Consider the following 27,361-nt stretch of genomic DNA (forward strand, 5'->3'; position numbering starts at 1 on the left):
CACGACGTTCTATGCACGCTAGACGTCCTGCACATCTAGACGCTCGCCAGGACGCTCACGAGGATGCTTTTGAAGACACTCAACGTCCTGCTCTTTGAGATGTTCGCCAGGACGCTTCAGAAGACGCTCGACGTCCTGCGCATTGAGACGCTCGCCAGGACGTTCGTGAGGACACCTTTGAAGATGCTAGACGTCCTAAACATCATGACGCTTGGCAAAGTACTTGCCAAGGCGTTATTCAGAACGATGGACGCCCTACACGTCAAGATGGTCAGCAGGACTCCTGCAAGGGCGCTCTTCAAGAGGATGCTCTTCAGGACGCTCCGCAGGACGTTCCTTTAAAGGAACTTAAAGTTTTGAAATTTAGCAGTGAAACAGACCCGAATTTCTGCTTCGAACCCTCTTTCAGACAGAGGCCCCCTTTTACAAACGGGACCTCAGGGCTTAATTACATCACGGTCTGTTAAGGACGCTTCTGCTATTCCTCTAGAGGAAGGAGAATCTTTGAGTGATTCTCGTCCTGCTGACGATGAAGAGCCGACAACGTCATTTTCTTCGGACTATAAGACGTTAACCCGCCTCCTGAAAGACTTGTTTACTGACAAGTTTCAGGCACCGGTTCCTTGCTCTCCGCCTTCACAGTTGGCCTCATCGAAGACGAGAAAGGCACCTGGCTTCGTTAAAATGGCCACTTTGCTCTCTACAAAGAGAGCATTCAAAAGGATTCACGACTGGATGGACTCCAGGAAGGCGAAGGGCAAGACTTCCTTTGCTCTTCCTCCATCGAGGCTAAGCAGAAGAGCTGGAATTTGGTATGGAACAGGAGAGGAAGCGGGTTTGAAAATTCCTTCTTCTTCCCAAGGTGATTTTGCTAACCTGGTAGATGCTCCGAGGAGGTCTTACCTTTCCTTGGCTAAAGTTTCCTGGACGATGTCGGAAATTGATCACCATCTCAAAGGGATCTTCAGAACGTGGGAAGTTTTTAACTTCCTGGATTGGTGTTTGGTGGCCCTGGACCTACAGTCCAGAAGCCCGGACTCGATTTCTTTAGAGGAGTTATCCAGCGTGTTAGCATGCATGGATAAGGCAGTTAGGGATGGCTCTGATGAACTGGCATCCTATTTCGCTACCGGCCTCCTGAAGAAACGAGCGCTATACTGCAGCTTTACAGCAAAGTCAGTGTCTCCTGCGCAGAGGGCAGAGTTGTTGTTCGCCCCTTTTTCTTCACATCTCTTCCCACAGTCCATGGTGAAGGATCTGTCCGTTAACCTGCAGGAAAAGGCGACGCAGGACCTCTTGACCCAGTCTTCTAGACGTCCTGCGGCCCAGTCTTCTATCTTAGCCACACAAGTCCCCAAGAAGAAGTTTAAGCCCTTTCGTGGAGGACCTTCCTCGAGAGCTTCTTCTCGAGGAAGGGGTTTCTCTAGAGGCAAGACCTTCTCAAAACCCAGAGGAAAGAAGTGACGTCTCTGCCCTTCAGACACCAGTCGGAGCGAGAGACTCATTCTTTGCAGAGGCATGGAGAGTAAGAGGGACGGACACCTGGTCCCTCAACATAATCGAGAGAGGTTACAAGATACCTGCCTCTAACACCTCCATTGAGCACAAAGCCCATAGACCTGTCGCCCTCATACCAGCCGGCGAAGCAACAGATATTGCTCGATCTTCTCAAGCAAATGATAGAGAAGAGACCCGTAGAAGAGGTGCTAACGTTAGATTCCCCAGGCTTCTACAACAGGTTGTTCCTGGTTCCGAAGCAGTCTGGGGGATGGAGACCTGTCCTGGACGTCAGCAGACTGAACCTTTATGTAAGAAAAGTTCAAGATGGAGGCGTCTCAGTCGGTACTGGGAGCTTTAAGACCAGGGGACTGGATGGTGTCCTTGGACCTCCAAGACGCCTACTTCCACGTCCCGATTCATCCTCAATCAAGGAAGTTCCTGAGGTTTGTCTTGAAGGGACAGGTTTTCCAATTCAGAGCTCTATGCTTCGGGCTAAGTACAGCGCCGATGATCTTCACGCTTCTCATGTGAAATGTGGCGAAATGGCTTCACCTCTCAAAGATAAGGGTCTCACTTTACCTAGACGACTGGCTCATCCGCTCGTCTTCGGAGTCAAGGTGTCTGGAGGACCTTCATACGACGTTGCAGCTGACGAAGGCCCTAGGCCTACTAGTCAATTTCGAAAAGTCCCATCTGATCCCCACGCAGTCCATCGTATATCTGGGGATTCAGATGGATTCAATGGCTTTTCAAGCTCTTCCATCCCTGGAACGTCAGCAGAAATGCTTAGAAAAAGTGTCAGTCTTCTTAGGGAAGGAGATATGCTCGGCGAAGGAATGGATGAGTCTGCTGGGAACCATTTCCTCGCTGGAGAATTTTGTTTCCCTAGGGAGGCTGCACCTCAGGCCGCTCCAGTTTTTCCTAGCGGAGAACTGGAAAGACAAGGAAGACCTAGACGTTACTTTGAAGATTTCTCAGTCGGTCAAGGATCACCTGAAGTGGTGGCACGATCCCGTCAAGTTTTCAGAAGGACTGTCCCTCAGCCTTCTGAGCCCCGACCTAGTGTTGTTCTCAGACGCGTCCATGGCGGGCTGGGGAGCAACGCTGGGCAAGGAGGAAGTGTCAGGCCTCTTGAGAGGGGAACAGAGGTCCTGGCCCATAAACCTCAAAGAGTTGGAAGCTATTCGATTGGCTCTCCAGTTCTTCGAGGAATGAGTGGTTGGCCGAGTTGTCCAGATCAACTCGGACAATACCACGGCTCTCGCATACATGAAAAAACAGGGGGGGACACACTCTCGGTCCCTGTTCGAGATAGCAAGAGACATCCTCCTGTGGGCAAGAGCACGGAACATAATAATCCTGATGAGGTTCATCTCAGGAGTTCAAAATGTCCGGGCGGGATACTTTCTTCCAGCCGCGACATCAACTGCTTGCAACAGAATGGACTCTTCATCTAGAGGTCTGGCAAGAGTTGTGGAGGACTATGGGGACGTCCATCAGTAGATCTCTTCGCAACTTCGAAGACGAAGAGACTTCCTCTTTACTGCTTGCCAGTTCTCAACCCGGGAGCAATAGCAATAGATGCCATCCTATGGGATTGGACGGGGATGGACGTCTACGCCTTTCCCCATTACAAACAAATCCTGGGAAAAGTAATCAGAAGTTTGCTGCGTCATCAGGGAGCGAGACTGACGCTAATCGCCCGCGTTTTGGCCTTCAAGCGACTGGTTCACGGAGGTCATGTCCTTCCTAGTGGACTTCCCAAGGACCCTGCCAGAGAGAGTCGATCTACTCAGACAGCCCCACTTCGAGAGGTACCACGGAAACCTCTCTGCTCTGAGTCTGACTACGTTCAGACTATCGGTTTTTCAAGACAGTGGCAAGAGCTATTGCCAACGCAAGAAGAGCTTCCTCTCGAGCAGTTTACCAATCTAAGTGGGGTGTCTTCAGGAGATGGTGCAGGAAGAAAGGTAATTTCCTCATCCACGACCTCTGTGAATCAAGATCGCTGATTTCCTCCTCCATCTGAGGAATGTTGACAGGCTTGCGGTTCCCACGATTAGCGGGTACAAGAGTATGTTGTCGGCTGTCTTCCGACACAGAGGCTTAGACCTGACCAACAATAAAGACCTTCACGATCTTTTGAAACCTCGAAAGTACCGCAGCCCAAGATTCCGTCATGGAACTTAGATATAGTTCTAAAGTTCCTAATGTCAAGTCCTTTCAAACCTCTGCATGCTGCCTCGTTGAAGGACATCACAAGAAAGGCTATTTTCCTAACCGCTCTGGCCACAGCGAAGAGGGTTAGTGAGATTCAAGCCATAAGTAAGCATGTGGGCTTTAGAGGACACAATGCAGTGTGTTCCCTGAGCCCTTCCTTCTTAGCGAAGAACGAAAATCCGTCCAACCCCTGGCCTAAGAGCTTTGATATCAAGGGGTTAGCAGAGATCATTGGACAAGAACCAGAGAGAGTCCTGTGCCCTGTCAGGGCTCTCAAGTTTTATTTGGAAAGAATTAAACAATGTCGAGGTTCTTCGAAGAATCTGTGGTGTTCCATCAAGAGACCAGACTTTCCAATGTCAAAAAATGCACTGGCATTCTTTTTGAGACGCACCATCAAAGAGGCCCATTCGTCCTGTCCAGATGGTGATCTTAAACTTTTGAAAGTTAATGCTTACGAGGTAAGAGCTGTCGCGACCTCAGTGGCATTTCAAAAGAATATGGCACTCAGTGATATCCTAAGTGCCACATTTTGGCGAAGCAACTCTGTGTTCGCTTCACACTACCTGCGGGATGTGAAGACGGCATATGAGAACTGCTATTCGCTAGGGCCATACATATCCGCAGACATGATATTGGGAGCAGGAAGCAGCACGAATCCTGTCCTATAGAAAATGGTTAGGTGTGCTTTAAATTTTGTTGTGTTGTTTTACGGATGTGGGGTCGGCTGCCTGAGGCGGACTTCCCTTTCTTTAGCTAGAAGTTATGTGGGAATAACTTTTGATAGGTTAGGTCAGGTGGTGGTTTTTTGCTTCGTTGCCCTCAGAGTATGGTCAATATGGTCTAGTCGCATTGTGGTCACGCTCCCGTCGACAGATCATCTAGAACTCACCAGCTATACAGGTCACTACCATGTTGGAGACTCTAGTAAAGCAAAAGCAGATTTGGGTGATATTAATCACGAAGTCAGCTATGCTAACAGGTAAGGAACCATGATGTCAATCATCTGCATGTAATTTGTTTCCAAAATCTTTCTATTCTGTCCTTCCCACCTCCAATGGTGGGATTCAGCTATATATATCTGACAGGTAAGTTTCATTGAACAAATGATATTGTTATGATACAATAAAGTTTGTTCATACTTACCTGACAGATATATAATCAAGTACCCACCCACCTCCCCTCAGGGGACAGTGGCATTAGAAAATCTGAATAGAAAATGGGAATGGTTCCTGATACCCGCCTCCCAGCGGCTGGGGAATGGGTACTAACCACCTGGCCGACACTGCGTGTGCGGGAGTTTTGAAATTCTGTCGGACTTCGGAGAATACAGCTATATATATCTGCCAGGTAAGTATGAACAATCTTTATTGTATCATAACAATATCATTTTGATATGCACTGTATCTTTAAGTGTAAGTGCTCATTCTATAAATTCAGCTAGTGCTTTTAAACGTATTGGGTTAAAATGCATTTTTAAATGCTACAGTACGTATTGGGTTATTTGTATCCTGCAGTTGATAAATCTCTTTATGAATGTTTTGCTTACTTATGCCCTTAGTATTGTCATGATTTCATTGGGAACCCCAAAAGTTCTATATATCTTGTATGATAATAGTTACTTACGAGTTCTTCCATAGAATGCAATGGCTAGTCAAGTGATGCCAGGTGTTCTTCAAGGTAGTGTTCATGAACTGTTGCTATTTATTGGTTATATTATACTAGTGGCATGGGGCAAGGTCTGGAGAATAGCTTGCATACGCTGATGATGCTACTGTTCTAAAGTTTTGTGACAGCAGAATCCAGAGATCTGACATGTATTCATGAGTGGATTAGGCTGTGGAGCATGAGACTTAACCCTTAATCGAGCCAGAACTTTTTTTTTTTTATCCTGATTTACATTTAAATGACATTGTTTTAAATGTCAATGACTTGAGATTTTAGGCTTAACTTTGATAAGAAACTGACTTGTAAGAAGCGTACGTATGTGGAATATTACTTCCTCAGTTTCTCAAAAAGTTGGTATCATCTGGGAATGTTTTGAGATTAAGCTTATCTGAGTTTTTTTAACTTATTTTTTTTTCTTCCTGGTTTGGGGTACTGTTCTTCTTTGTGGTTTTCAGGTGCTGACTTTCCTCTCAAACTCTTGGATAGAGTTATGTCATCAGTCAAGTTTCATTTTGCCAGCTCTTAATGGTGGTTTGTGGCATAGATTTAAAGTGAGTTCATTATGTTTGTTGCATGACTACTACAACAAACATCATCTGCCCTCTTCTTTATCTGATCCAGCTAATTTTGCCTGCTGCTGCAAAGAGTGTGCCATTTTCTTGTATAGGCCTAATTCCACTGTTTCCTTAGAGTTTTATTTTGGCTACAAATAAAATGTGGAATAGTGCCTGATGTAGTTGTGGAATCATCTGGCCTCCAAATGTTTAATTGAGGACCAAATTCATTCCTGCTCTCTGCTGATGTCTCATGAATTCAGGTGTATCAGTCTTATTTTCTATTCCATCATAGTTATTTTTGATCACCTTTTCCTATATGTAACTTGTCTCTCTGTGCAGGCTGATTTCCCTTTGGAGGCCTCTCGGGTTTTTAGTCTTTTGACTCTCCCCATAAGACTAAGGGTTTTCAGCTGGAGTTTAAAGATAGAAAAGATATAATCGAGATGAGTCGGCCATGGTGTCAGACACTGATTTTTATTTTGAATAATGTAATTGCTTGTTTTATGAAATATAAATTTTTTATTTTTTATTTCTAACAAGTAACTGAAACATTTTACATCAAAACATACTATAGATACCCTAGAAAGTTTTTCTTTTCTTTTGAGAGCAAGTAACATTTGTTGGTTAACCCTCTTACGCCGGAGCGGTAAATAAAAAATTGTCTCCCGTGTGCCGGAGGGGTTTCAGAGTGAGCCCGGAAGTAAGAAGAAAAAATATTTTTTTCAAAAAATCACAGCGCGCTTAGTTTTCAAGATTAAGAGTTTACTTTTGGCTCCTGTTTTTGTCATTGCCTGAAGTTTAGTATGCAACCATCAGAAATGAAAAAAATTATCATTATCATATATAAATATTGCGATATATGATAGCGCAAAAATGAAATTTTCATATATAATTGTATTCAAATCGTGCTGTGCGCAAAACGGTTTTAAAGGTAACAAGTTACATTTTTTTCGTTGTAATGTACACTAAATTGCAATCATTTTTGGGTATATTAAAACATTGTAAAACGATAAAAGAAAAACACAGAGAAAAATATTATCACAAAATAATGCATGAATTCGTAAACTCGCTGACGTAAATAAATATTTTTTTCAAAAATTCACCATAAATCTAAATATTGTCCTAGAGACTTCCAATTTCTTTCAAAAATGAAGATAAATGATTGAATATTACTATACTGTAAGAGTATTAGCTTACAATTGCAGTTTTTGACTATATCTGATGAGTTAAAGTTGACCGAATGTCGAATTTTTTTATATATATATTTTTTGATATGCAATTATTTCAGAAATAAGAAAAGCTACAACCTTCAAATATTTTTCGTTTTATTCTACATGAAATTGCGCACATTTTCATATATAAACTCTATGAAAGGCCTAATATGAAATGGAGCAAATAATCTGAGAATGGGACGTACGTATTTCGGAGATTTGTGGCGGAGAATCCGCTCGCGGAGGGAAGGAAAGATTTTTTTTTAAATTCACCATAAAAATCAAATATTTTGCTAGAGACTTCGAATTTGTTTCAAGATGAGATAAATGACTGAAAATTACTAGACTGTAAGAGTTTTAGCTTACAATTGCGTTTTTTCGGCCATTTCGGTAGAGTCAAAGTTGACCGAACGTGGTTTTTTTTTCTATTTATCGTGATTTATATGCAAATATTTCAAAAATGAGAAAAGCTACAACCTTCAATTATTTTTTGTTGTATTCTACATGAAACAAATTGCAACACGATTTTTCATATATAAAACTTTATGTAACGGCTAATTTAAAATGGTGCAAACATTACCACAATCGCACGTATGATTTTTTCGGAAGAGTTTACCGCCCTGCGGACGTAAAAGAAAATGTTATTTTTTTCATAAATTCACCATAAATCAAAATATTGTGCTAGAGACTTGCAATTTGTTGCAAAATGAAGGTAAATGCTTGAATATTACTAGAATATAAGCGTTTTAGCTTACAATTGCGTTTTTCGACCATTTCAGTAGAGTCAAATGTTGACCGAAGATTGAAATTTTGGCAATTATCGTTATTTATATAAAAATATCTCAATACTGATAAAAGCTACAACCATGGGTTGTTTTTAGTTGTATTTGTGCATGAAATTGCGCACATTTCCATATATAAAACTTTATATAACGGCTCATTTTAAAATGGTGCAAACATTACCACAATCGAATGTATGATTTTTTCGGAAGAGTTACCGCGCGGACGTAAGGAAAAAGTTTTTTCATAAATTCACCATAAATCGAAATTGTGCTAGAGACTTCCAATTAGTTGCAAAATTAAGGTAAATGATTGAATATTACTAGAATATAAGCGTTTTAGTTTACAATTGCGTTTTTCGACCATTTCGGTAGAGTCAAACTTGACGAAGGTTGAAATTTTGGCAATTATCGTTATTTATATGAAAATATCTCAAAACTGATAAAAGCTACAATCATGAGTGTTTTTATTGTTGTATTCTACATAAAAATGCGCACATTTTCATATATAATACTTCATGTAACAGCTAATTTACAATGGTACAAAAATTATGTCAAAGTGACGAAATAATTTCCGAGATGTGTCACAGATACTTTTTAGTGTGGCAAGAAAGAAATTCGCGCTTGCGTAACGATTGTAAACAAAACAAACCACCCTTGATCCCGTGAACTCCCATGCATCCCCCAAGGCCGCGGGATAATCAAAAGTTATTAAAAGTTTTAGGCTGGTAGGCCTATAAGTATTTTTCCTCGAATTTTTTAAAATTCCTTTGTAAGTCGTCATAAAATACGTCCAGTCGGCCCACACGGAGACAAAAATGTCGACGTAAAATACGTCCAGTCGGCGTAAGAGGGTTAATAGAATAGCCAGTTTTTAAAAAAGTATATTAAAAGAATTTTTGTCACCTATTAGCATGTAAGAGGTATGAAATTTTATTATGACTTTTAACTTTCCACAGGTATGGTTTTAACAGTGAAGGGCATGATGCAGTATATGAAAGGTTATCTCAGCTCCCATCTCCAGGAATGAGACAAGGAGTGCTTGGAATTAATCTTGGAAAAAACAAAACATCTGATGATCCACTTGAAGATTATTGTTTAGGAGTTAAGAAATTTGGTCCCATTGCAGATTATCTTGTTGTAAATATTTCAAGGTAAGTTTCTTACTGTCAGTTTTATGTCCCTTTGAATGTCAGTCATATCTTTTTTCGTTTTGTGAAACTTACTAGTCTGTGACTGTAAGAACCTTGTCTTATGATATAATACTTGTAAAATTATTGGGGAGCAGTTGTGCCTATTCAGCTGACAAACATCTTGCAGCCATTCTTTGATATTCTTAAGAGTTAAGTGTTCCTCAGAATTATTGCAAGTCACAATTTCCTGACTGCAGATGAATGATAGATCATGGAGGTCTGTTTGAAAGGAGAGTCATAGGTCCAAACTGCCATAGCCTGAATGACCACTACCTTGCATATCTAAGTATTTTAGTATATTTACCCAGTATGTATGTGGTTACTGCTTTCAGTACATCACACTGTAGATGGCAATGAGTATTCTATGTAACAAATATTTGGCTCCAGCTGCATTGATTTCTACCCTTTGCCTGTCATCCATTTTCTTTGGTCTCTTCTCATGTTACTGCTCCACTTTTTCAACTTTACCTTGGTCTAATTTTTACTTTTCATTCAAGAACAAATGTTTTGGGGGAGAAGCATGTTGGTTAGAATAAGTTTGTTTACACACTGTGCTTAGTAATGCTTAATGATAAAGACATACATCCAGTCAGTTCAGAGATTTGCTCAGAATCCATCCACCAAGGAGTAAGTCTCCTGTATGTAAAGACTGAGGGTTTGTGCATGTGTAGGAACAAATTACAAATTTTTAAAGTAATTTGTATTTTTTATTTTTATCTACTAATGTAACTTACCAAGTAATTGCATTGCTTACAGTCTCACTTGCCAGCAGCTTAAAAAAATTGAAAACCACGGTAGCCCTAGTGTACGTGTAGGTATAGGTGTTTGTCCCACCCACTTTTGGGGTAAGAGAGGAACAACTCCAGTTCAGTTATGAGTAGTCAGCTTGGATTTGATTTTCATGGACTTTTCCTTTGGATTGGTTTTTTGTGAAGTACTAGTAGCTAAACCTTTGTAGCTTTTCATTTAGTTCTCTGTTAGAGATTTAATTATTACAAAAGATCGACAGAATTTACTTTCAAGATGATTACTCTTTTTTTTCAATATATCTGACACTAGTGGTATTAGTGTAAGATATAATAGCAGAAGCTGCAATACCAAACTGACAAAAGAAAAGTGTGATCCATACACCTTATGCATTGAGTGTAGAGGACAGGAATGTTCAAGTGACAAGACTGGGAGTGATGGTGCAGAGCCAAATTAGTGGACGATCTTATGCCATAGTACATACTCGCGCACACTATACGTACATCCCTTTTTCTAATCACTTGAGAAACACCACCTTTTCAACCATAGATAATGATTTCTGCTTTCATTTCACGGTTGGCAAATCGAATGAATATATATACACTGTTGGTTTCACTACTTACTGAAAGTTTGTAAACAATGTGGCCGCCGGTTTTAAGAGGTTGAACTATACTTTGTGTTTTACTTCTACATTTCAGTCCAAATACTCCAGGACTGAGAGCTTTACAGCACTGAGAACAACTTGTACCTGTATTTTTAACATTGCATTAACCATAGATTCTTAAGTTGTTTGTAAAAATTCATGGCCCTGATGCCCTTGTCATTCTGTTATTTATGCTTTTTTTCTTGTTATTCAAACTATTCTTTTGTTCATGAAACTTACCTGTCAGATATATATATAGCTGTATTCTCCGAAGTCCGACAGAATTTTAAAACTTACGACACACGCAGTGGTCGGCCAGGTGGTTAGTACCCATTCCCGCCACTGGGAGGCGGGTATCAGGAAACCATTCCCATTTTCTATTCAGATTTTGCTCTGTCGCGGTACTGTCAACACCTGTTTTCAGTACCTCTGTCTTAGGATTTTGAAAACTTCATTGCCGCTTAAGTATCCTAATTGTCTTTTGGTTTATTGACTTGGATTGTGGCTAGGCATACGCTATCATAAATTGATTTGAATTTGATTGTTTTTTGCATAAGATGTCTGAATCTAGTTCGGCTAGTTTCAGAGTTTGTTGTCTGCAAGGGGTAAGGTGAGGCTACCGAAACCTTCGATAGATCCTCACTGGGTATGCATGAGATGTAGTACTTGCTTCGGCAGTACATATACTAAAATTGGAACGATACAGAGAAGATTAACGTGAAGCGTTCCACATTTTTCTTAATTTATTAATATACAGTGTTCCCCCCTTATTCGCGGGGAATTTATTAATATACAGTGTTCCCCCCTTATTCGCGGGGGATGCGTACCAGACCCCCCGCGAATGTTTTGGAACCCTCCTCTAAAAATGCTCATAAACTCCTATCCTAAACATGTAAACACCAAAGTATCCCTAAAAAAGACCATCCTTCATCAAATATACATAAAATATCCTATTATGGTTCATATTAATCTTTGAAATATTATTTAATTACTGTTTTTAAAGTAATCTTACATTTTATGTTTATACATAAATACAATACTATGTACGTACTGAATGACTTAGTTACGTATGTGAAAATAATGCAGTCCCCCCATAAGTATTCAGTCATGCACGTTTTCTTTCATACGGTTACTATTTGAGACATCCATTTTCTTTTTACAAGGGAACAATTGTATGAAATCACAAATACCAAATGCCTACTTAAAGTATTATCCTACATCAAATTTTGAGATTAGTTATATTATTATTATTATTATTATTAGTTATTATTATTATTATTATTATTATTATTATTATTATGCGAAAATATTAATAAACATACACATGTACCATAGAAATTCTCTCATCTCAGTAAAAGAAAGAGAGAGAGAGAATTGTCATTATCCTGAGAATTGGCTACACACAACTTGACAGTTTGTTGGACCCCAGCCAACTTCTTGGTTACGTACTTGGATTTCAAAGAACAGACGCGGGGTAAAATGGCATTTTCTTCATCCTTACATAATTCTTTTTATTTATAAACTCAAATCTTGCTAATTCACTTTAGTATTTTCTTTAATGAATTTTTATATTATTGCTGTTTACATTAATATTGATATTTGAAAATTAGTAAATCATCATCCAAAAAACATACATCGCTTTAAGAGAGAGAGAGAGAGAGAGATTATCATAGTATTTGTAAGATACTTTCACATATGATTTTTGTAATTACAGTTATTATTATTATTATTATTTGAAAATATTAATAAACATATTACGCATATATGTACCATAAAAATCTCTCATCTCAGTAAAAGAGAGAGAGAGAGAGAGAGAGAGTGGGGGGGGGGGGGTGGAAATTTCATGAGCACGTGATGGCAGCAACAAATCAGCTCCTTCCCCCTCCGGTCACTTAACTTGATACGTATATCTGAGTTTTAGAAAGAATCTGACTGGGATTTCCTTCATTCTTCCATAATTTTTAAAAATTTTTTTTAAATTTTATAAGCTAAAATCTTACTAATTCACTATGGTATTTTCTGTAATGAATTGATATTATTGCCTTCTGTATAATTAATATTAATATTTGATTTATTTATCATACAAAAAAAAACATACATCTTTGTAGTAGAGAGAGAGAGAGAGAGAGAGATAATTATTATTTTTATTATGTGATATCATTTAAACTTATGAAACTTACTAATACAGTATTAATCAAAATTAATATTTGAAAATTAGTAAATCATTTTTGTATCATAAAAATGTATTTAGTCATGAAAATAAACATCAAAATACACTAATTAGTGATTATTTTCGTCGGAAAATTCCGCGAATGGGCGAGTCCGTCCGCGAATAATTTCTAGATATGTTCCAAAGAAAAATCCGCGAATGTGTGAGTCAGCGAATCCGGAGAACGCGAATACGGGGGAACACTGTATTAAATGTATATTAAGTATATATATAGAAATGAGTATTAATATACTTTTATGTTTCTTTATTGAAAGATCAATATGATTAGAGCGATGTTTGACTGATTCCGAAGGGAAGACGTATGATTCGTATGTATGCAAATTAGAGCATGATAGAATCAGGAGGTCTTCCTCCAAGACTGCATCAGTAAACAGAAGTCAGGGTAATGAACCTACTGACCTCCTGTAGACTTTATTTTGCCTAACTCTGTGGATGGCCTACGGGCCTTGAGGTCGTGTCTGCGAGAGGTATTGCCCTTTCTGTTATTGTGGATTCGTGCTCTCTCTCCAATCAGTGTTGTGAGTGTAGTGAGGTTGTTAGTGCCCCTAGTGTTGTGTAGGGGGCATCAGATCGGCCCTATAATGCCTCTAGGCCTGGACCTCTGTCGCACTCCCAGGACAAAGGGAGTGGGCAAGTCGAAAGCCGAAGGAGGGTTACGGGGACTCCCCACCGATCTGCTGTCCCTTCGGCAGGACCTGAAGATGCTTCCCAGGCTGCCAAAGATCATGCACGTGCACGAATCCTAAAGGATTGCTTCTCGTCCTCCGAGGCGTCCTCCCCGTGCAGGGGTTGGAGCTCTCGGAAGGACTCGCACCCTCTAAACAGAAGCTTATAGAAGAGGACGCTTCACTTCCTCTCTCTCTCGTCATGCGTTGCAATCGTCACCTGAACATTTTGACGACTTTCCACCGCAGAAGAGAACAAAGACGTAAGATGTCGCACAGGCGGCCGTCGTCTTTGGTCTCAGAGAGGAGGACGCTTCACGTCCTTTCTCTTCTGCTGCTTTGCGGTCGTCTCTGGAGAGTTTTGCTGCCTTTCCTCCGCAAAAAGAAGACCAGGGGACGTCATCTGATGATGACGCTTTTGAGCGCCCCAGTCGCTCCAGGAATAGAACTGTTGTGGTTCCTGTGAGAAGGAAGAAGGCGTCCCCTCGCCCCTCGTCTTCTCACAGGATCAGCCCTTCCTCTGAGAAGGAGTCTTCTCCGACAAAGAAGATCATCCTTTCAATGCAGCAACAACTTGCTTCGTTGCTTGCCGAGAGAGAGGCAGAGCCGCGTCATCGGAGGAAGGATGATAGACTGCCTATCAAGAGGTCCTTCTCTTCGCTCGTCTCTTTCTCCTGTTTTGTCGCCCTCTGAATTTCATGCGACTCCCCAGCGATTGTCTAAAGCGCGTGAGGAACGTCTCTCCAAACATTCTTCTGTTGAGAGGAAGGAACGTCGTTACTCTCGTAGCAAGGATTGTTTTCCTGCTCCCCAAGACGCTCCCCTCTCCTCTCTTCGTGACACTCCGTATACGGAATGTGACGTTCGCTCTGCTGCTAAGCAGGATGTTGTTCAAGCTTTTAAGCTTGACACCATGCAAGCTGCTTCGCTTAGTCAAGCAGCTCGCCAAGATGCCCCTCGCTCGTCCCTGAGGGACGCTCCATCTGCTGCCAAGCATGACGCTAGTTCGGCAGCTAAGCTGGATGCTTCTCAAGCTGCTAAGATGGACACTTTGCATTCGGCTTCGTCACGAGCTGCTCATCAGGACGCCCAGCGTGACGCTTTTCTAGACGCTCGTCAGGACGCCCAGCGTGACGCTTTTCTGGACGCTCGTCAGGACGCCCAGCGTGACGCTTTTCTGGACGCTCGCCGATGCTCGGACGCTCTTTTTGACGCTGCTCAAGACGCTCGCCGACTACAGGACTTTCATCGTGACTCCCATCTAGACGCTCTTCATGAAGCTTTCGCATCTGCGCCTGAACCTGCTGAGGCTGTTTTGGAAGACGCTCAGCCTTGTACTCTGAACTCGTCTTCTCAGCAACGCTACTTAGGAGCCCTGGACCTGCAGTCTCGGAACCCTGACTCTCTTTCTCTCGAAAAAACTATCCAACCTGCTTGAATAAGGTAGTCAGGTTGGTTCTGATGAGCTGGCGTCTAGAAGGAGACTCTAGTAAACTTAAAGCAGTTTTCGGGATCATAAAACGCCTCTTCTGCGTTCAGGACTGCGCTGCTGAAGCGGAACCTTCGCGTCCTACCTGCCGTAAGCCCAGTCTTAGAGCAGGAATAAGGCTCCTTCCTCGATTTCTACGGGAATCGGGAAGACTATATGCTCGAATTACTCGATTACTTTCAGTCATATATGTGGGTAAGCCCCCATTGATGAAATATAAAACTCTTTGTCATGTAAATGGGTTAGTTCCCATTGACAAAGATCCCAATAATATATCGCGTAAGCGGGCAAGTTCTCATTGCCAAGATTCAGAACCCTCATTCATAGGTCACTACCCTGCTGAGGCTCTTCGGGGAAAAAGACTTGTAGACTACGTCCATGAAGTCTTCTGTCCGATAACATAAGAAGCTTGAGCTGTCCTATTCGGTTCTCGGTTCTAACTTGAGGCTCTCCTTCGACTATAATACTAATTCGTTCTCTTGGCTAAGAGAACTAAGACAGTCAAACTCCATTCCCTCTCTTCCTCGTCGAGGAAAGAATGTAGTAGGGAGGTAGCTGTCCAAATGACTACAATACGTATTTTACCTTCGCATCATATTACTATTAAGCGATTGTATGGTTCAAGTTATATACGCATACCGTGGTTATCCCTATGGATGGCAACCGAGAGGACTATTATTCTAATTGCATTTAATCGGTAATCCCTGCAACCTTCCAGGAGTTTCCAGTTTCCCTTTTTAGATATTTAAGGTATTGTTACGACAACACCAACTCAGCTTCTGTATTTAGCGAAATCTGTTTCGCTTAAATATACCTGCTTGAGAGTTTCTTTCTGCTCGATGATAATAGCAAACCTATTCCTTCGTAGAATGGAATAGCTGGCAACTCAGTCAGAATAGTGCGAGACGGCGAACGTAGGCTGCTGTCACTGTAGAGCGAGCAGCTCAGTACCAGCTTGTTCTCTGCCATGCGCGGTCGGTTACGTCTCTCTCTCCTGCGGGATTGACTGACTAACCGTATCTCTGCCCTACAAACGGACTTTAGCCTCGGGTTGAGGGGAATTCTCGCATGCATGAATGAACATTGCCTTCGCTTTGCGAGAATTTTTTCAACAGAGATATCTCTTAGACCTTTTCGATTCTGTTTACCGCACTGTAACAGAATTCTGTACGAGTCTACCGCGGCATAGCACTATAATAATGCACACCTGCTTAGGCAAAGCGCAGCCTTATTGGGGAAGGAAACATGCTCGGTGAGGGAAGGGATGATTCTGCTGGGGACCATTTTCTCGCTGGAGAAGTTTGTTTCCCTGAAAGGAATGCAATTCAGACCTCTCCAGTTTTTCCTGTCGGAAAACTGAAATATCATCGAAGATCTGGAAGTGTTTCTGAGCATCTCTCAGTCGGTCAACGATCACCTAAGGTGATAGAAAGGAGGTGCCAGGCATCTGGAGAGGGGAACAGATGGCACATAATCTAAAAGAATTGGAAGCAATTCGGTTGGCTCTCCAGTTCTTCAAAGAACGAGTTTTGGCAGAGTGGTCCAGATCAACTCCGATAATTCCACAGCTCTCGCTTATCTCAAGGAGTATCGAGAAACACTCTCTCTGTCCCTGTTCGAGTTAACGAGAGAGAGCCTGTTATGAGCACAGGCACGGAACGTAACGATCCTCAAGAGGTTCGTTGCAGGATTGCAGAATGTCCATGCAGATCTTCTCGATCGACGACAGCAACTACTGACGTCCGAGTGGACTCTTCACTTAGAAGTATGTCGAGAGTTGTGGAGACTTTAGGGGCGTCCTTTCATAGATCTCTTCGCAATGTTGAAGACAAAGAGGCTTCCTCTAGACTGCTCCCTTGTTCTCTGGGAGAGGTAGTAATAGACGCCATCCTATGGAACTGTACGGGGATGGCTGTTTAGTCTCTTTTCCCCTATTCAAACTCTTAGGAGAAGTAATAAGATCATTTGCGGCGTCAGAGGGAGCGAGGATGACGCTGATCGCCCAATGTTGGCCTTCGGGCGACTGGTTCACAGAGGTCGTGTCCTTCCTAGCGCACTTTCCAAGGACCCTTCCCGAGAGGATCGGTCTACTCTAACAGCCCCACTTCGAGAGGTACCACAAAACCTCTCCGCTCTGAGTCTGACTGCGTTCAGACTATCGAGAAGTTGACCAGAGCGAGAGGCTTTTCAAGACTAGTGGCAAGTGCGATTGCCAAGGCAAAGAAGAGCTTCCTATCTTGCAGTGTACCAATCGGAGTGGGCCGTTTTCTGAGGATGGTGCAGGAAGAATGGCCTTTCCTCCACCTCGACCTCTGTGAATTAGATTGCCGTCTTCCCTTTCCGTCTGAGGAATGTGGATAAGCTGGCAGTCCCGACTTTTAAAGAATACAGAAGTATGTTGTCGACGGCCTTTAGACTCAAGAGATTTGGATCTGTCGAACAACAAAGCCCTTCACAATCTTTGAGGTCTGTTGAAATCTCAAAACTGTCTAAATCAAAGCTTCCAGCATGGAACTTAGACGTAGTCTGGAAGTTCCTGATGTCGAAGCCTTTCGAACCTCTCCTTTCTGTAAACTCAAAGCACGTGACCAGAAAGGCTAATTTTTCTAACCACTCTAGCTACGACAAAGAGGGTTAGTGGGGTTTAAGCCATCTGCAGACATATTGGCTTTAGAGGACATAATGCGGTGTGTTCTCTAAGCCCTTTGTTCTTGGCTAAGAATGAAAACCCGTCTAACCCTTGGCCCAGGAGCTTGGAGATCAAGGGGATATCACAATTTATTGGGAAAGAGCCAGAGAGAGTCCTGTGTCCTGTCAGGGCTCTCAAGTTTTATCTAGGTAAAACTAAAAAGAAAGTCGAGATCCTTCGGACAATCGGCGGTGTTCCATAAAAAGACCAGACTTGCCCATGTCAAAGAACGCCCTGGCGTCCTTTTAAGGAGCTCTTTCAAAGAGGCTCATTCGTCATGTTTGGACAAGGTTTTAAAACCTTTTAAAGTGAATGCTCACGAGGTGAGGGCGCGGCCTCGGAGGCATTTCAAAAGAGCATGGCACTCAGTAACATCCTGAGTGCCACGTTTTAGCGAAGCAACTCTGTGTTCGCTTCACACTGCCTGCGGGAGGTGAAGACGACATATGAGATCTGCTGCTCGCTAGGGCCATATGTGTCCGCTGACACAATCTTGGGGGCAAGAAGTACCACTCATCCTATCCTGTAGAAAGTGGTTAGGAAGAGCTGTTATTTATAGTTGTTGGGTCGGCCGCCAGTGGCGGACTTCTCAATTCTTAGCTTTAGTTAAACATCCTTAACTTTGGCTAGGTTGGTCAGGTGGTGATATATATTACTTCTTAGCCCTCATAGTATGGTCAATATGGTCTAGTCACATTGTGGTCACGCTCCCGTTGCAGATCATCTAGAACTCACCAGCTATACAGATCACTACCTTGCTGGAGACTCTAGTAAAGCAAAAGCCAACTTGGGTGATAGTAATCATGAAGTCAGCTATGCTAACAGGTATGGAACCAAGATGTCAATCATCTGCATGCAATTTGTTTCCTAAATCATTCCATTCTGTCCCTTCCCACCTCCAAAGGTGGGATTCAGCTATATATATATATCTGACAGGTAAGTTTCATGAACAAAATGATATTGTTATGATACAATAAAGTTTGTTCATACTTACCTGGCAGATATATATAATCAAGTACCCACCCACCTCCCTTCAGGGGACAGTGGCACTAGAAAATCTGAATAGAAAATGGGAATGGTTCCTGATACCCGCCTCCCAGCGGCGGGAATGGGTACTAACCACCTGGCCGACCACTGCGTGTGTCGTAAGCTTTGAAATTCTGTCGGATTTCGGAGAATACAGCTATATATATATCTGCCAGGTAAGTATGAACAAACTTTATTGTATCATGACAATATCATTTTTAAAATTCTTAACATGTAGCTGATGCTTTGGAGCATAGTATAGGGAAGTAGTAGACATATTAAAAGCTTGCTAGGATTGTTCAAGTAAAGGGAAGTCTGTTCTTGTTGATTTTCAGTCCAAATACACCAGGACTGAGAGCTTTACAGAACCGAGAACAACTTGAGAAGCTCCTGAATGCTGTTGTGGAGGCAAAAGATAGTCTCCCAGAGGGACACAGACCTCCCATTTTGATAAAAATTGCTCCCGACCTTACAGAGGAAGATAAATATGATATAGCCAATGTAATTCTTAGTAAAAAGGTTAGTAGCAGATGTTTTCCAGTTTTCATTTTAAAGCTATGAGTGGTTGTTTTCTAGTTTCCCTAAGTACATCTTATGATAGATTATTTAGACATGGCTAGCAGAATTAATTTAGTGGTCTTGTTATACTTCTTTTACCTGATGTGTTTGAACCTGTAGTGTTTGAAATAACGTTATAATATTGTGAAATTGAGCCATTTACTCTTCTGTAGTTTTTTGAGCAATGGTTTGTGAACCACTTCATCCTTGTCAACAAGAAACATTTCAAAGCAAAGGGTACCTTTCAGTATTCTCCCTACCTGACTGTAAAGAGCATGAGCAAAATTTCTCTTTTATAATTGGTTCATTGGTTGTATATTATGCCATGGAAAATAAAAAACTGTCTTGTTCCATAAGGAATATTGCTTATTGTGAATAGTGCTGACAACAGTATCTAAGAATTTAACTGGTTTTATAAATTTAATTATAGCTTATGTGTAACAAAATAGTTTGCATCACTGTAAATTTTTTATATTTAACATTTTTCATAAGATTTTTAATTTCATCATGGTTAATGATAAGGAGTGAAAGTTTAGTTTTTATTGTACCTTTAAAATTGACATGAACTTTTCATTTTCATTTCAGCAACATATAAGTGGTCTAATAATCAGCAATACCACTGTAACTCGCCCATCAACTTTGCAGTGTGAGGAAAAGAAAGAGGTTGGTGGGTTAAGTGGGGAGCCTCTGAAATCTCTTGCTACCAATACCATCAGGGATATTTATCATCTTACTGATGGTAAGTTTTTCTCATTAATGTCAGTTATTTGTCTTATACCACAGGAAAAAAATTGTTTGACATAATGGAATATCAGTAATAATATTCTAAAACTGTATTTTCGTGCTTCGACTCAATTGCAGGCTGTCTTCCTATCATTGGTGTGGGAGGCATATCCAGTGGTGAAGATGCTTATGAAAAGATCTGTGCAGGTGCCAGTCTAGTACAGCTTTACTCTGGTTTAATTTATCATGGTCCACCTCTTGTTAAGAAAATTACTGATGAATTGGATGAATTATTGAGGTAAGAAATTTGAGTGTATTCAGTGTTTTATTGTAGTGTCTTACCGAACAATTATAGAGCCGTGATTTCACGAGCGGCAGGATACTAAATTCAAATTTAGCGCGTCGGCGTCGCCAACACTGGTGGTGATGACGTCATCTCCCTCCACTCGCGGGAGAACCAGGTACAACTGCCCAGGTGAATCCAATTCTTTTCCTGCCGGCGTCGCGTGAACATCGGTGGTCGGTGCGGTTGGATGACTTTGCTTCGCTTTTTTTCTTGTGGAATTGATCTTCGGAATTGGTGAAAAGTACTCTTTTTTGGCGTTGTTGTTATTTTGCTTTTTATTTAGGCGTTGCCATGTCGGATTCTAGTCCGTCGGGAGTTAGGTTTGCATCTCAGGATGTAAAACTAGATTATCCAAGTAGAAATATGATTCTCACACTAAATGTGTTAAGTGTAGGGGACAGGTTTGTTCAGCAGATCGAACATGTAACGAGTGTAGTGATTGGACTGATTCTCAATGGAAGTTTTTTAGTTCATACTCGGAGAAATTAGCTAAAGACAGAATTAGAAAAGCAGCACTTAGGGAAAGTAGACTTAGCTCCGCTTCGTCTGCGAGCTTCTGTTTCCTTCTGCAAATTGTTATGTCTCCTTTAACTACACCTCCTATTCCTCCTACTAATAACCCGCTTCTCCGGCTTCCCGTGTAGTTTCTTCCGACACCATTGCCAGTCTGGAATCGAGGCTAGATCAGAAAATTTTCGGTACTAGCGAATACGGTTTTGCAACTTGGTAATTCAGTTAAGACGTTTTTGGAGAAAGCGGGGCTTCAGGTAAGAGTGTAGTGAGGGTGCGTCTGTCTGTCCTGACACGTCTCCTAGACAAAGGTCACTGTCCAGCTCCCCCGCACCGGGGAGAAGACATACCGGAAGTCCAAGGGTAGTCGATCGGTATTTGCCCACAGACAGGCGCCTCTCTTGTTGAGCCTGTTGCGCCTCAACAGGGCTCGGTTAAGCGTTGGAAAGGTGTTGCGGTCAGCGCTTTTCGAATGATTCAAGCGATTCGTCTCCGGTCGCGCGGCGCTCTTGGCGAGATTCGCCCGTTTCGCGTCCCTTAAAGAGGCGTTCAGGCGCCGATTCTTCGCCTCCTCCAGTCAAGCGGTATAAGGAGCCTGAGAGTAGGGTTGCGCCGCGACCATTAGCGGCTCGTTCGTCGCCTCAATCTGTGCCTTTTTCGGCTCATCTACTAGTAGAGATTGTGGGTTTTAGCGCTGTAGCTAGCAGTTCTAAGGGTGTTTCTTTAGGCGCTTTTTCGTCTGTTACGCCTGATGCGCCTGTTTCGCCTCGAATTTCGGCGGCTCCGAGCGAGGCGCAAGTAGTTTTTCCGCCTCCTGCTGAACATTTAGGCTCTTCCAAGCCTACGTTTAACTGTTTTTGATTCGTCTCTGGTGCCTTTGCGCAAGCAGTTAGAGATGTGAACCAACGGGATGAAGGAGTCCAAGGGTGGTTCGAAACCTTCAGATCCGGTTGTAGTTCCGTCTACTTCTTCGGCGGTATCGGAGAATGAAGAAGAAGTAGAGGAGGAGGATTCACATCACCTCTCGTGTTATTCACGTCTCCTTAGATTTCTTCTGGTATCTTATCCAGATTATTTGAGAAAGCGGCCCCGCGCTCCCCAACTTCGACTTTTTTGATGAGGAGGAAAACTTCAGACCCTCTCCTCCCAAAACTTGTTCTATCTAAAGCGGTTAGACATTCGTTGAAAGAGACGGAGAAATGGATGTCTATGAAAAGAGACTTAGGGAAGGCTCTTTTTGCTTACCCTCCCTCTAAGTTGCTTCGTAAGAGGTATAGGTTTTATGTAACTGGGAGAAAGCTCCTTCTCTGGGAGTTTCTGCCTCCTCCCAGGGAGACTTCTCCAGTTTAATCGACTCCTCTAGAAGATCTGCTTTCGCCGCAGCGAAAGTTTTCTTTACAGCGCCTGAGTTGGACCACGTTGTAAAGAATCAATTTAAACTTTTGGAAGTCTTTAGCTTCCTTGATTTGGATATTGGCGCTTTAGCGGCCAAGATCGAAGACTGTCCTTCTCTTTCTCAGGAGTTAGCGGAGGATTGGATTGGTGTTCTGTCCTGTGCGGACAAATCCATTAGGGATGGCGGATGTGATGAGTTAGCTTCGCTCATCGCCTTTGGTACCCTTAAGAAAAGGCAACTTTGGTGCTCCTTTGCTTCTAAAAGGGTTAACTTAGTCCCAACAGAAGTCTGCTCTCTGTTTGCCTTTGTGAAAGATAACCTCTTTCCAGACGATGTAGTGTTGTCAATTTCGTCTGCGCTAGATAAGAAATCTACTTCGGATTTACTGGCACAGTCTACTAAGAGACCTAAAGCTCTGTGGAGACTGTTCCTTCGGTTTCTCCTCTGACCCAAGCGCCTTTTCGAGGGAGAAAACCCAAGCGCTTCTTTCGGCCGAAGTCGAATTTGCGACCTCAAGTCTAAGGCCTCGGCCAAGGTTAACAAACCTTCCAAATGAAAGCTCGGTTCTTCATGCACCAGTGGGAGCCAGGATGGCGCTTGTGTTTTGGGGAGGAATGGGGAAAAAAACAGAGGAGCAGAAGCCTGGGTAGTGCAAGTACTCAAGTTCGGCTATCGTATTCCTCCTCGTTTCACCTCCCTCGCTCTCACCTGTGCCAATTCCATTCCAGGCAAACTCTCCGGGCTCAGACAAATTTCTGGCGCTAGCCGCAGAAGTGGAAGCGCTTGTTCTCAAAGAAGCGATTAGAACAGATAGAAGGGGATTTTCTCCAGGCTTGTTTTACAATCGCCTTTTGTAGTGCCCAAGTCATCAGGGGGCTGGAGGCCGGTTTTGGATGTGAGCGCCCTGAACTTGCATGTCCAGAAAACAAAAATTTCATATGGAGACCACTCGGTCGGTTCTGGAGTCCATCAGGACAGGGGGATTGGATGTCTCTCTGGACATGCAAGACGCTTATTTTCACATTCGATACATCGCGAATCTCGGAAGTACCTGAGGTTCATGTTCGAAGGCAAGGTGTTTCAGTTTCGGGCGCTTTGCTTCGGACTAGCAACCGCTCCTCAAGTTTTCACCAGGGTTCTATCCCCGATAGGAAGCTGGCTGCACATATTAGGAGTAAGAATCTCCCTCTATCTGGACGATTGGCTTCTCCGGTCGGAATCGAGAGTAGTCGTGCATGAAGGACCTTGGAACAACTCTGGATCTTGCCAGAAAGTTAGGAAAATTCTGGTCAACAAACAGAGTCCCAGTTGGTTCCATCTCAGAGCATCCTTTATTTGGGGATGATTCTGAATGCTCAAGTTTTTCGGGCTTTCTGTCCCCGAAGAGGGTTCAAGGCTGTTCTGGAGACAGTTCAGGAGTTCTTGGACAAAAAGGTAAGTTCTGCAATCAGTGGATGAGGCTCTGGCAAATTGACGTCAGTGGAGAAATTTGTGACGTTGGGAAGACTGCACATGAGACCTCTGCAGTTTTTCCTGAGAGCCTCTTGGTGCAGGAAGACACACCAGACTCGATTACCTTTCCTGTCACAGATCAAATAAAAGAGGACCTAAGGGTGGTGGCTCTCTCGAGCAAGGTTGGAAGAAGGGTTAGATTTACGACCCATCCTCCCGAACCTACAGTTCTTTTCCGACGCATCGAACACAGGTTGGGAGCCCTACTGGGAAATCAACGGACTTCAGGAGCTTGGTCGGAGAAGGAGAAGAAGTTCCACATAAATGTAAAGGAACTGTTAGCAATTTTCTTGGGGCTCAGACAGTTTCGGAGCTTTAGTAGAAGGTCGAGTAGTGGCAGTGCATTCCGACAATCCACGGCTCTCTCGTACGTGCGGAAACAGGGGGGGGACTCAGTCTTTCTCTCAGTACGAAGTAGCCAAGGATCTCCTCCTGTGGTCAAACGAAGCGAAGGTTCAGCTAGTCCCGAGATTTGTTCCGGGAAAGATGAACGTCCTGGCGGACGAGTTAAGTCGTCAACAGCAAGTGTTACCTCTGGAGTGGACTTTGGACAACAAGATTTGTCAGAAACTTTGGCGCCTTTGGGGACGACCGTCAATAGACCTGTTCGCGACATCAAGGAACAACCGTCTTCCTCTCTTTGTTCGCCAGTCCCAGATCCTCTAGCTTGGTCGGTGGACGCAATGCTGTTGGATTGGTCGGGTCTGGAAGCTTATGCATTCCCTCCGTTCGGTTCTAATAAGCGAGGTGCTGAACAAGTTCATGTAGCACAGCAATGTAAACGATAACGTTAATCGCATCCCTTTTGGCCCAGGAAAGAAAGAGATGGTTCTTCCCGGGACCTTCTTCCAGTCGGTTAGTAGACTTCCCCAGACTTCTTCCTCCAGAGAAGTGGCTTCTCAAACAACCTCACTTCAAGAGGTTCCACCAAAACTTGTCCGCTCTAGCTCTGACAGGGTTCAGACTGTCCGGAATCTTGTCAGAGCGAAAGGATTTTCAAGAAGAGCTGCAGAAGCTATCGCTCGTTGTAGGAGAGAGTCTTCTAACAAACTCTATCAAGGGAAGTGGAGAATCTTCAGAGAGTGGTGTAGAAGTGCTAAAGTCTCTACTTCTGCGACCTCTTTAACAGAAATAGCAGATTTTCTTCTATTTCTTAGGAAACTCTAAGAAACTGGCTCCTTCGACGATCAGAGGATATAGAGCCATGCTCTCTTCGGTTTTTCGACATCGAGGTTTGGATATTTCCTCCAATTCAGATCTGTCGGACCTCATTAGGTCTTTCGAAACCACTAAGCTCCCGCAAGATACAGTGGCTTGGAACTTAGATGTGGTGCTTAAGTTCCTCATGGGGCCACCGTTTGAGCCTTTGAAGTCGGCTTCACTCAGGAACTTGACTAAGAAGGCACTCTTTCTATTGCACTAGCTTCTGCTAAGCGTGTCAGCGAATTGCACGCTATAGACAAAAGAGTCGGTTTCTCTCAAGGCCAATGCATGTATTTTCGGTATCTTTGAACCTTTCTAGCCAAAAATGAGAATCCTTCTAATCCTTGGCGAGGAGTTTTGTGGTAAGGAACTATCTGATTTGTTGGACATGAGGAGGAGGAAAGGCTCTTATGTCCAGTCAGGGCTATTAAGCAGTATCTGTTGCCACTAAGGGTATTAGAGGACAATCTTCTAAGCTCTGGACCTCGGTTCAAAATCCCTCTCGTCCTCTTTCTAAGAATGCTATATCGTTCTTTATTAGAGAGCTTATCAGGGAAGCTCACTCCGCAGTCCTGAGAACGACAATCTTTCCGTTCTGAGAGTTAAAGCTCACGAGGTTACGAGCAGTGGCAACTTCTTTAGCATTCAGAAAGAATTTATCTTTAGCTTCGATTCTTCAGAGCACGTTCTGGAGATCGAATTCGGTTTTTGCGAGTCATTATCTCAAAGAGATAGAAACGGTTTTCGAGAAGAATTGTAAAACGTTAGGTCCGGTGGCGGTTTCTGGCATGGTGTTGGGAGAAACGGCACAGGGGTCGTCACCTCTATGCTAACTTTTCACCTTGAATAGGTTGTCGAGTTCAAGGGAAGCTGGGGGTACTGAGTACCTGGGATACTCACCAGTCTGTTAGGTCAGATTTTACAATGGTTGGGTATATGTGTTTTTAAATCTGGTGTTGGTGACAAATGTTTTGTATGATTGAATTTCTGGTCTTAGCCCAGGGCAAGGGCAATCTTTGTTGTTACTATCCTCCGTCAGTCAGCCTTGACTCGCTTGAACTACGGAAGGATTCCACTCCTGTAGAGGCTAACTTTGGTCAAATTCCAATTCCTCTACATTAGTAAGAAGAGCACCGACCAGAGGCAGTAACAGTCTGCTGTAGCTCTCTTACAGGTAAGGTACAACAGACACCTTGAGTGTTTACTGGTATTGCAATAAATGTAACCATTTAAAAATACTATGGTCCACTGAATCCCACCTTCCCATAAATGTGTAATCAGCTCTATAATTGTTCGGTAAGACACTACAATAAAAATGAAATTTTCATTATTAAAATGAAGTTTTATTGTATACTTACCGAACAATTATGATTATACCCACCCTCCTCCCCTTAGGTGGACGGACGGGCAGAAAGAATTGGATTCACCTGGGCAGTTGTACCTGGTTCTCCCGCGAGTGGAGGGAGATGACGTCATCACCACCAGTGTTGGCGACGCCGACGCGCTAAATTTGAATTTAGTATCCTGCCGCTCGTGGAAATCACGGCTCTATAATTGTTCGGTAAGTATACAATAAAACTTCATTTTAATAATGAAAATTTCATTTTTTGTTTTTTGTGTATTTTAATTAAAATTAGTCGACTGCATAAAAGTGTGGAGAATTTGATCTTCATCATAAATATTTATATGCTGGTTTCTCCGTATGTTAGGTTAGCTGTGAAATCTCTCTAGGTTTTCATCTGTTCCAGTTTTATGTGACTTCATGCGCCTTCTATATTGACTGCTTTGATGACTAAATATTCCTCATCTTTTGTCAGTTTGTATATAAACCATCTCAACCATTTAAATTTCAATCTATACCAGTTCCTTAATTGTAGTAGTACAGCATTCTGGCCATGAGTCTTCACTGTCTGTGGTTGCACCTGTTCAAAAATCTCACACAAACACACACACACACACACACTGAAGTCAAAGAAATCACGGGCAAACAAAGGAACTGGCTTGAGAGGAGAGCAAAAGCGAATACTCTTCAAGGCAGTTAAAGAAAGACTAGTCATCATGAGGTCCTATGCCTGGTCGGTGACCAGCTTCCACCTCGTATATGCATGAGTTGCCAGATGCCACAGATTCATTGCTTTACAATCTTTGATTGTTTTTAACTGGTTTCCAGCTGTTGCAAGAAGATTATCCTGTTGTTAAGACCAAGGGTTTGTTCCTTATATAAACAAATCTCCATTTGCCTAGTCAGTATGATGTAGCTACATTGAGTGCTACAGGCTTTGCTTTTATATATTGTACATCTTTATTCTCTATCCATTACATCCTTGCTGCAACTGCTCAGTTTCTTACTGCTTTTTCAGTTCCTATTTCACTGTCCAGTATGTCTCCAAGGTAACAGAATTTGCTGCCTCTTCTAAGAGCATCTCTTGTGACACCATGTACTATTACATTCGGAACATGGTTCAGAATTCACCCCCACATCTTTTCAACAACCAT

The 27,361-nt window shown here is 42.6% G+C and overlaps 1 protein-coding gene across 3 annotated transcripts in view; it reads left to right on the forward strand.

Annotated features, from left to right (window-relative positions):
- Window positions 1–27,361, forward strand: part of LOC135223804 (dihydroorotate dehydrogenase (quinone), mitochondrial-like) — an 87,354-nt gene that overhangs the window by 57,393 nt on the left and 2,600 nt on the right. For all 3 annotated transcript variants that reach the window (XM_064262625.1, XM_064262626.1, XM_064262627.1), the window contains exons 5-7: window positions 18,953–19,136; window positions 19,761–19,914; window positions 20,037–20,196. In XM_064262625.1, the coding sequence (XP_064118695.1) occupies window positions 18,953–19,136; window positions 19,761–19,914; window positions 20,037–20,196 (498 nt within the window). The remainder of the gene's footprint in view (window positions 1–18,952; window positions 19,137–19,760; window positions 19,915–20,036; window positions 20,197–27,361) is intronic.

The sequence above is a fragment of the Macrobrachium nipponense genome, chromosome 10, assembly GCF_015104395.2.
Source record: "Macrobrachium nipponense isolate FS-2020 chromosome 10, ASM1510439v2, whole genome shotgun sequence".
Classification (NCBI taxonomy): domain Eukaryota; kingdom Metazoa; phylum Arthropoda; class Malacostraca; order Decapoda; family Palaemonidae; genus Macrobrachium; species Macrobrachium nipponense.